This window comes from Polistes dominula, unplaced genomic scaffold (genome assembly GCF_049000335.1).
Source record: "Polistes dominula isolate Pdom_NZ unplaced genomic scaffold, Pdom_raw_medaka contig_23, whole genome shotgun sequence".
Taxonomy (NCBI): Eukaryota; Metazoa; Arthropoda; class Insecta; order Hymenoptera; family Vespidae; genus Polistes; species Polistes dominula.
The window spans coordinates 5,687,762-5,698,225 of NW_028300963.1; the positions used below are offsets into that span (position 1 = coordinate 5,687,762).

General features: G+C 41.5%; 1 protein-coding gene across 1 annotated transcript; it reads left to right on the forward strand.

Moving 5' to 3' along the window:
• The first annotated feature begins 3,743 nt into the window (after positions 1-3,743).
• LOC149032550 (uncharacterized) lies at positions 3,744-4,820 on the forward strand. The gene is made up of 2 exons (XM_089172769.1): positions 3,744-3,933; positions 4,039-4,820. The coding sequence occupies exons 1-2, from the start codon at positions 3,744-3,746 to the stop codon at positions 4,818-4,820; spliced, it is 972 nt and encodes a 323-aa protein (XP_089028895.1).
• The last annotated feature ends 5,644 nt before the right edge of the window (positions 4,821-10,464 follow it).

Here is a 10,464-nt window from a genome sequence, read left to right on the forward strand (position 1 = left end):
TTTGCAGGGCCAAACCCCCAAGCCGCACCGCGAGGATGAGGAGAAGGGGGCAGCCGATGGTCAGGGCCCTACCAAAAGGCCCAGACCTTCGGACAGCACCCCGCCGGAAAGGTCTGCGGTAAACAAGAAGAGTAGGATCACCACAAGTCCTACCAACTACGCAGATGCTGTGGCTGGGGATATGAGGCTGGCAATTGCGCCGGTTGATTTCCCCGAAGTGACACTCAGCCAGGAGCAGGGTGTACCACTAGTGCGGGCGCTCATCAGGGCGCTGGACTCGATCCCAACGGATCAGGTAGTCCCGTGTTTCGAGAGGACCCGTTACGGGCAGGGAGTTCTTTGGATAACCTGCTCGGACGACAAGGCGAAGGCATGGCTTAAAGCCATCGTCCCGGGCCTTAAACCATGGGAGGGAGCTCAACTTCAGGTGCTGGAAAGGGAATACCTCCCGAGGCTGAAGAGGATGACGGCGGTGTTCCCCGACACGGACGAAGACATGCCGACCATCTTCAAGAGACTCCAGAGGCAGAACCCGGGACTCTCAGCCTCTTTGTGGAGGGTGTGGGGCCGAAGGGCTGTCCAGGACAAGGTCCACGCGGTATTAGGTGTGGATGCGGCCTCTTTAGACCAATTGAAGAAGCGAAAGCTCGCCCCTCACTTCGGTATGGGCAGGGCCCGTTTTTACGAAGCCCCGGTCGGAGCGGAGGCGGGAGGGCGAGCACCTGCTCCTGGGGAAACCAAGAGTGATCCAGGAGCGGACGCGCAGAGGGGGGGGGTCCGGTGGAGTCGACTGCGACTACAGGGACCACCGCTACGCAGGAAGCCGTCCCCAGGCTGACGCCGAAGGAGCGGGAAGCTGCCAACGCGTCACAAGCGCCTACTGACGCAAAGGATGCGGGGCAAGGGCTCAGTCCGACGGAAATACAGAGGGCGGGGCGAGGGCCAGAGGTAGACCATCCAAGGCCATCGCCCTGGTCAAGACCACCTGTGAGGAGACCCGGCGTGGTGTCCAACGGACCATTGCTGGGTCCCTAATGGGGCCGTCCACAACGCCCCAGGGGACCATAGAGGCCTCGAAGGCAGTTGGGAGACAGGGGATCGAGGACGATGGCCGGTAGCTTGACCTGTTGTCCTCTTCCCCATTCCACACCCCCTCCAGTACCTATCCCCTCCTCCTCTTCCTTTCCTTCCCCCTCCCCTTCCCTCTCCCTAAACCAAAACAGAGGGAGAAGGGCGCACACGCCATCACCTAGGGGGGTAGCGTGCCTCCAACTCTCTCAAATCAATCTGCAACACTGCATAGCAGCCTCGGGTGTTCTCAGCCAGAACCTAGCAGTGGAGCAGACAGACATATCCCTTATACAGGAACCCTGGATCTATGGGGGACTTGTTAAAGGGATCGATCGCAGCATGGGAACATTGGTTTATGACCCATGCGTACCCGGCCCAAGGGCGTGTGTCTTTGTTTCCAAAAGGCATCACGCCCTGAAGCTAAGCAGATTCTGCAGCAGGGACCTTGCGGTGGCCTCGGTTAGGTTAAGGTTGGGAGGTGGGCTGACCGACCTAATCGTTTGCTCAGCATACTTCCCCTACGACTCGGCCGAACATCCGCCTACAGAGGAACTGAGGGCCGTAGTGGAACACTGCCGCAGAGAAGGGCTGGACCTTGTGATCGGGTGCGACGCTAACTCGCACCACGTCGCATGGGGCAGCTCAAATACAAATATGAGAGAGACGGCTTTGCTGGAATACCTCTCGTCGTCGAATCTGGAGATCCTCAACAGGGGATCCAGACCTACCTTCGTCACCTCAAGGAGACAAGAGCTGATTGACTTAACACTGTGCACCGGTTGTTCGGTGGCTGGAGGAGTGGCGAGTGGACGATGAGGATTCACTCTCGGATCACCGCCGCATCCTCTTCAAGCTCAGGACTGAGACGGAACAGCCCGTTATCAGGACCTACCGAGACCCAAGGGCCACTGACTGGGCTCTCTACAAGAGGGATCTAGAAGGCAGGCTCGGGGGTATAAGCGGAGGGATAAGAACTGAGGGTCTGATTGAGGAACGGGTGAGCCTACTCTCCTCTTCCATCACTTAGGCCTTCGAAGCTGCTTGCCCTCTTAGGACACGGGGGGCAGGACAAGAGTGGCATGGTGGAGCAAGGAGTTGAGCTCACTGCGCTCGAGTTCTCGCCGCCTCCTAAATAGAGCCTTAAAATCAAATGGCTCTGAAGATTGGGCTAATTATAGGAACGAGCAGAGAGCCTATAAGAAGCTCATCAAGAAATCCAAATGCGAGGCCTGGGGAAAATTCTGCTCTGAAGTTGAGGCCCTTCCTCTAGTGCCCAAACTTCGCAGAGTCCTCGCTATTGGCCAGCAACCAAGCCTCGGTGGACTCTCTCTCCCGAACGGGGAGCAGCTTGAGAAACACGAGGACATCCTTGCCCACCTATTGGAGGTACACTTCTCGGGATCCGGCCAGGTCGAGAATAACCCCCTTACTCAGGGGGAGCTCCGCGCCACGAGACTCGGTGACTGGACCACTGCTGCTGCAGTGGTAACGTATGACAGGATTCGCTGGGCTCTGGACTCGTTCGACGGGTACAAGAGCCCGGGGGCTGACGGGCTCTTCCCCGCTCTTCTTCAAAATGGAGGGGATGGGCTAGTCAAGCATCTGATCCGTGTCTTTAGAGCGTGTCTTGCCATGAGATACTTACCTAAGCCATGGAGGGAGGTCAAAATAGTCTTTATCCCAAAAACGGGAAGACAGATATGACCAAGCCAAGGCTTTTAGGCCTATCAGCTTGACGTCTTTCCTGCTGAAAAAGCTGGAAAGACTCGTTGATAGGTTCATAAGGGATGGAGCGCTGGCGAGATTGCCGGTGCAGCCATCACAGCACGCTTACCAAGCAGGTAAGTCTGTCAAGACGGCTCTTCATGGCCTCGTTCGCGAGATAGAAGGTGCCCTCGACAGAAAAGAAGCCACGTTATGTGTCTTCTTAGACATCGAGGGGGTGTTTGATAACACCTCCTTCGAAGCTATATGCGGAGCAGCGAGGGATTTCCACATCGACGACACTATCGTCCAGTGGATGGACTTCATGTTTCGCTCACGTATTATCACTGCTAGTCTCAGCGGGACGGACATCAGGGCGCACGTCGGCAGAGGGTGCCCTCAGGGTAGAGTTACCTCCCCACTGATGTGGCTCATGGTTGTCGATGGGCTCCTGAGCAGGCTCGGGAAGCTAGCGGTTAAAACGGTTGGGTTTGCTGATGACATCTGCATAGCGGTCACCGGCAATCACCCGGCCACGTTGTCGAGCAAGATGCAAAGAGCGCTCGACATCGTTCAGGATTGGTGCACGTAGAAGTCTTTGAGGGTGAACCCGAATAAGACTGAGATGGTGCTTTTTACGAGGAAGAGGCTTTTCAATATTTGGAACTGAGCTGACGTTCTCCCGGGAAGTTCGCTACCTGGGGGTGACGCTAGATAGCAAGCTCAGTTGGAAATGCCACATCGACAACCAGGCCAGGAAGGCTATTAATACCTTCTGGGCCTGTAAGAAGATGTTTGGTAAGACGTGGGGGTTAAAACCACGGATGTTTAGGTGGATTTACACCGCCATACTGGTCCCTCAACTGACGTACGCCTCTCTAGTTTGGTGGCCCATCGTCGAGCGGGCTCAAAACAGGAAAGCGTTAGACAGGATCTACAGGCTAACAGGGCTGGGAATTACGGGCGCAATGCGCACTACCCCGACCATAGCTCTAGGGGCTCTGCTCAACATCTTACCTCCGCACAATGCGGCGGAGGAAAGAGCCAGAAGCGCAGCCTTTAGGCTGCTAGTCAGTGGGAGCTGGAGACGGGCCTCCTACGGGCACGCATCGATCCTGTCAAGAACGGAAGACTTCGAGGAAGTCAACCGTCTTGGGGGTGATTGGTGCCCAAAGGAGTAACATTTCCAGTACAATTACGAGGTCCTCTTCCCAGATAGACAGTCATGGGCAGAGAACCCAAATCATTTATTGACACCCGCAGGGCCCGTCTGGTATACAGATGGGGCTAAAGCGGGTTCCAATGCGGGAGCAGGGGTCTGGTCTGGAGGGCCTAGGACCGAATTGTCCTACACCCTAACCGGTACCGCCTTTGTTCTTCAGACGGAGCTGTTTGCCATTTGGGCCTGCGCCCACAGTATCCTCGAAAGGGGGTACTATGGCAAACATATCTACATTTGTAGTGACAGCCACACTGCGCTCAGACTTGTACATAGCACCGTGGTCAAGTCAGGGCTGGTGAAGAACTGTGTCGACTTGTTGACACGGCTAGGCAGTGTCAACAGAGTAAGGTTGCTCTGGGTGCCGGGTCATAGTAGGGTTCAGGGCAACGAAAGGGCGCACGAGCTTGCCAGACTTGGAGCTTCACGGCACGATCTGGCAAGCCAATGCCACATCAGCGTGTCAGAGGGGCTCATGTGGTGGAGGTCTAAGAAGTGGGCTACGGACCGCTTCAGGGATTTCTGGGTGCAAGGCCCTGGCATGAGGCACACAAAGGCTCTGTTTTCAGGGCCTTCGGAGGAGCTAGGTACCGAGCTGATCAACCTGGATCGAGCCCAATTAAGGCTGGTGGTAGGATTGGTCACCGGGCACTGGCACCTTAGAAAGCACTTTACGCGACTGGGCCTTGCACAAGACTTGGTGTGCGGCAGGTGTGGCGAAGGAGAGGATACCCCCCTCCATCTGATAACTCAATGCGTTGGGCTCGCGGACGTCAGAAATGATGTCCATGGGACCAGCGACAACAACTTCGATCTAGTGGGCTAAGGGGCGGCCAGACTCCTGCGCTTTGCAAGGGAGTCGGGGCTGCCCGCGGGACCGCTATGGTCATAGGTTTTTCCCCGCAAAGAGCCCGGGTACAATGGTCCAGAGACTGAGCGCCCGGGTAAACAACCTCAAGATAAAAAAAAAAAAAACATATCTTTTTCAAAATTTCCGATGAATGGTGACTTTAATTTCTTTTTTCTTGTCTTAGAAATCTTTTAAAATGTCATAAAAAAGATATACTCTTATCTAATGTAAATCATTTAGAAATACTTAATGAATATTTTTAATGAAAAATCAAACTTTTAATATTATAGTAAAATAGAGAGAAGAATTTCTAATAATAAAGATTATTTATACGCAAGAAATATAAATTTAAATTTTATTTAATATTTTTTAAAAAGTGTTTTTAATTAGTAATACTTGGTAAATTCATAGACAATTATAAATATTGCTTTCATAGGCAATTTCAACAAAAAAAGAAAAAAGTAGGTTATTACGGTGTTGCGGTAGCAGGATCCGGGTTATCTATGAGATCTTCAAATTATAAAAATAATTACTTATTTTTAAGAAACCCAAAGACTAAACAGAGTAGAATAAGACACAAATAATTTTTTTTTAAGAGTAAATATAAAAATATTTATTAAGAATGAATGAATTTACCAACACGATTATATTTATTTGAAATATTCATTTATGCAATTTCCTTTTGCAATTCAAATTCTATTACGTATCGTCTATTGTAATTATACTTTTATTCAAAAAATATCTTTTTTAAGGTTTCTTGTTATGACCAAATTCCTCAATTAAGAGTCCTCTGGTAATTAGTTGCTGGGGATGAGGAAGAAGGGATTAGAATAAAATTAATCAAACACGTGGTTGAGCCAAACAAAGAAACAATGCCTTTTTTATTGGCTCGTCAGGGAAAAGCCTTGCGGCATAAAAACCCTGGATGATATTTGATTATAACAATGAAAGTCTACCACGTGGTGTTGCCACGCGGGTAAATACCGTCGATGTGAAATGTATATAATGGAAAGATCTCACCTCTCGCTCGCTTCGCTTACGTTCCTTAACTAATTTAACTTAACTCCTTTGATTTAGATATATATTCATAGGCGTCCAGTGATGGAATGAAAAGAACGCTTCGATAGTTACTAGTATCGATGCTCGCAATGAGTATCGATCTATAGTTCTAGTCGATAGAATCAGACGCGTGCGATTTAACTACATCTAATTACCTTACGATCATTTCGGATTGTACATTTCTGATAACCTATGTCTTTACATTTTTTTTTCTAGAAACATCATGTTTCTAATTGATCGATAAAATAAATGATTCGATGCACTTTATACTTTTAAAACCAAAGTTGCAAGGTAGATATAATTTTTTACGGTCTTACAAATCTGTTAAAACGACGTAAAATAAAAGTTATTTCTATTTATTATAGTTATTTTTAAAATACTTATAGAACATTTTTAAGCAACATCAAAAGGTATAAATATTAAGATAGAGTAGGAATGTATTACTTTAAAAAGCATTTAATAGCAGTTAATATTTTAGATAAAATTTTATATAATATTCTTTGTAAAGCATTATATTTTTTGTAAAGCATTTTCTTGTAAAGCATTATTTAATTATCTTCATTAAATTATAATGCTTGATAATTGTATTGATAATAGTTTGTACTTCCTTTATAAGCTCCCTTAAAAAAAAAAAAAAAAGGATTTTTGTACTTATGTGCAAATGTAAGTATATAATTAATAAGTATAATCTAATTTAAATAACTTTTATTTAAGCGTCTTTAAACTATTTTTACATAACTAAAAAAATTCATGTGTAAGGGTATACAAAAACATGTACCTTTAAATAAATATTCCTAATTTAGCTTCTGTGCTTTAATCTTATATATACAAGGATTATATTATAGTTTTTATTTGTGAGAAACGGTAAATAGTATTTGCCACTTAGTGTCTACGTAAAGAAAATAACTGATGTTTTTAGATATGTTGTATCGTGATAAATAAATCTACGCTTCCTATGTGCATTAACCAATACACATACTAACACACGTACACATGGACTATAGCAAGTATTAGGAAGTTTAGTATAGATATAAATATTTTCTGTAATCTATACACAATATGCGACGCCTTTTCTCTCGCTTCGACTCGGCAATATTCAGCCGCACACAAGTACACATATTAACAATGCTTAGTTGAGAAGAGTTGAGTGGTTACAAGAGACTGCATTAAGAGAGTACTGTGATATTAGGAAACGCTGTATACTGCCTTCTATCTCATTCTCTCGCAGTCTAAAGCCTATAGATGTATTTATGTTTCTCTTTTCTTGCATTTCCGTTTCATCGAATATCAAATCACTCTAATTCTAAAAAATATTTTACTTTCAAAATATATTAATTCATTCAATACTAATATAAATATATTATAATGCATTCGCTAGACTTGGTTTGAGAACATTAAATATTTGTTTTTTCTTTTACAAAAATGGTTTTTTATATTATGTTAGGAATAACGTTTCTATTAGCACTATATTTGTAGATACAATTTTTTTAATACTAAAATTTGCAACGACCTAAAGTGGTAAAATAATTTTCTACTTAGCTAGTTTTTTGCAGAAGTTTAAATGATGTTAAGAATATAAATTACTTTCGCATATCTAATGTACCTACACGTAAGCAATTCTTGGACTTTAGTACTTTTCGACAGTATTGGATTAGCATTAAACGTCAACATGTGATCACAGTTTGAAAGGGAGAAGTGAGACCTCCCTTCCACTACATCCGGCCAATACTATTATTACGTAACACTCGTACAGGTGACGAACTTTGAAACCACACATGAGAATCCGTATCATATTAAAATAATGCGAACACATTATTAATGCCGAATTCACTCACATATAAAAACTGTCATTAACGAATGTCGAAAATGTTTGTTAGATATTGATTCGAAAACGTTCTACAAATCTATCAAAACTGAATTCTATTGTCTAGATCTTTGGTGTATTTAATAAGTTTCCGGATACACTCTCTCATAAAATATATTTTATGAAATTTATTTACTTATTCTATATATAGAAAAAACTAATAAATGTTAAATATTTTGACATCCTACAATATAAGTAGACGTTTAACGAGAGTAGACGAGTTTATTAAGCAAGTAAGTAAGTAAGCGGTTTCAGGAATAAAATAGCTCTCCATATTTTCATTAAACTAATTCGTAATATGTCGTCAATCCATATCTCCTAACGCATAAAGACCAATCCTTTCTCGTACATATGTTCTTACGTATTCCGCTACCTTAACGTTATCATGGGCGTTTTAAGAAGCTACACCGTAGGAAGTATATTGTGGTAAAAGCTGACGTACATTTATATTTATTTCAATATGCTTAAGCGCCAATATTTAAATTTATCTTGTTACAAATGTTTATTTTTCGGCGATTTGCTTTGCTGAAATCTACTCACTTCCCAAATTTTTTCATGTACGTGTGTCGCGTGTAAGGATCAATTATCAAGTATAACATTTCTGTGGCATTTTCAGTTAATCCAGATATTTTCACGATAATACACTAATATTAATATAGAGCTTTTGATTATATATATAATATGTGGAAGGTCAAATTGAAGCAGAAACACAAGATTGATTCATCTAAAATATAGAGCTTTTATTATTAACAATGTAACAAATTTACTTACCCTAACGTATATGTGTCATACTTACCTAAAATATAGAGGATCAACAATTTAGTGTTTATGCCTCTCTATATTGATTGTTATATATTATTTCCTAAATTGTTTTCAAAAGGTGTTTCGCAATCAGCTGCTAGAAATTAACCCTTCTATCTACCTGGTCTATATCTCTTCTGCTCTGATATTCTACTCTCTCCTTTCAAACCACTCATCCGTTAAGTCGACCTCTCAAGTATAACCGTAGGAGTTACCGACGAACAATGTATACACAAAGCTTACATATATACATTCCGTCTTAGAAATTCTAAGCACCAAGAAGAAAAAAAAGCATAAAAATGATAGCCTTCTACTCTATAAGAATATGTTTTACACTAGAACTACCGACAGTTGAGATGTAGCTGTCTCTACAAAAACCAGTCAAACAAATGGTCCTTAAAAAAGACATAAAAGTAGAATAATTTTATATTTATTGACTTATTTTTATTTTACGAAAGGAACCCCGTGTTCTGCGATATTAAAAACTATATAATAACAATTATAATAATAAGAATGAGAAAAATAATGAAGAACATTTGGTATCAAAATCTTTGATATCAAAAATATCAATATATATAAATCAGTCCAAAAGGACTAGTGTTGTAGTTCTAGTGTTAAATAGGATGAAGAAAAAAGAAGAGAGTGAACGATTGAAAGAAGAATAAGCGGATAAAAGGCAAATAGATAAGAGAAAAAAGGAAAAAGCTAAAAAAAACTTAAAACACGCCATCCGTAATGAAGAAAAATGAAGAAAGATATAGAGTATTCATCTGAGAGTTCAGACATTAGCTTTTACATACCCGATTGTGTGGATAGTGAAGATAACGAGTATTCTACTGAAGAAAATACGTTAGCAAGAAGAGAAATATTGGGCAGGAATAAATAGCTTAGCTTTAAAAAAGATGTTACTAAGCATATAATATTTTTATATGAAGATGAAAAATGAAAAAATCCTTTCTGTTAGTAAAATTAAAGCGACTATTTCGTCTATGCAGTAGCATTAGTGATTATCTTAATCATCTGAAACTCTTGATTAAATTACAAATGAGAAATTGTTCTTTTTCTTATTAATGAGCCTACCAAAACGAGCAAAACGCCAACTATTTACTCTATACCTAAATTAGATTTGAAATGGAATTAAAATTAAATTTATTTTTCATTGAATTCCAGAAATTAGCTTCTACCAACGAGCAGATTGTCAATTATTGGTTTTCTTAGTTTCGCAAATGGTAAACTTTTAAGCTAGTGATTGACTTTTCATCAAGATTAATTTTTTTTTGTTTGACACAAGTTTTTCGAAAAATATCCTTTTTCATATGACGTCCGAAGTTCAAAGAATATCTTCACGCATCGAGACCTATTATTCAATAAAAATGCAAAAAGTTACTACTATTTAAAATAAACATTTGTCTTAATTGGTCAACGACTGATTCCTTTACCTAATTTGTAAAATGTTTATGTCTTTAATGCAGTCATTACCTCTTTTTTATTCGTTTTTTTTTTTTTTTATTATTATTTACCTCTACTGTTTTTTCATTTGTAGTGTATTCGTCTATATGTTCATTTTTCTATTAATTTACTACCGTTTATTCGTTATCATTATTCTTAACTCGTCTACTGTTTTGTTTAACAACGTTTAATAATATTGTTGGATGTGAAAATATTTAGCACTTATTAGTTTGTTCTATATATTTTATGAAAGAGTATACTCGAAAACTTATTAAATGCACCAAAGATTTAAATAATAATAATCCTGTTTTGATAGCGTTGTAGCACGTTTTTGAATAAATTTTTAAAAAATATTTTCGACATTCGTTGAGGAAACTTTTCATGTGCGAGTTAATTCTGTATTAATAATGTTTTGGCATTATTCTAATATGATACGGATTTCCACGC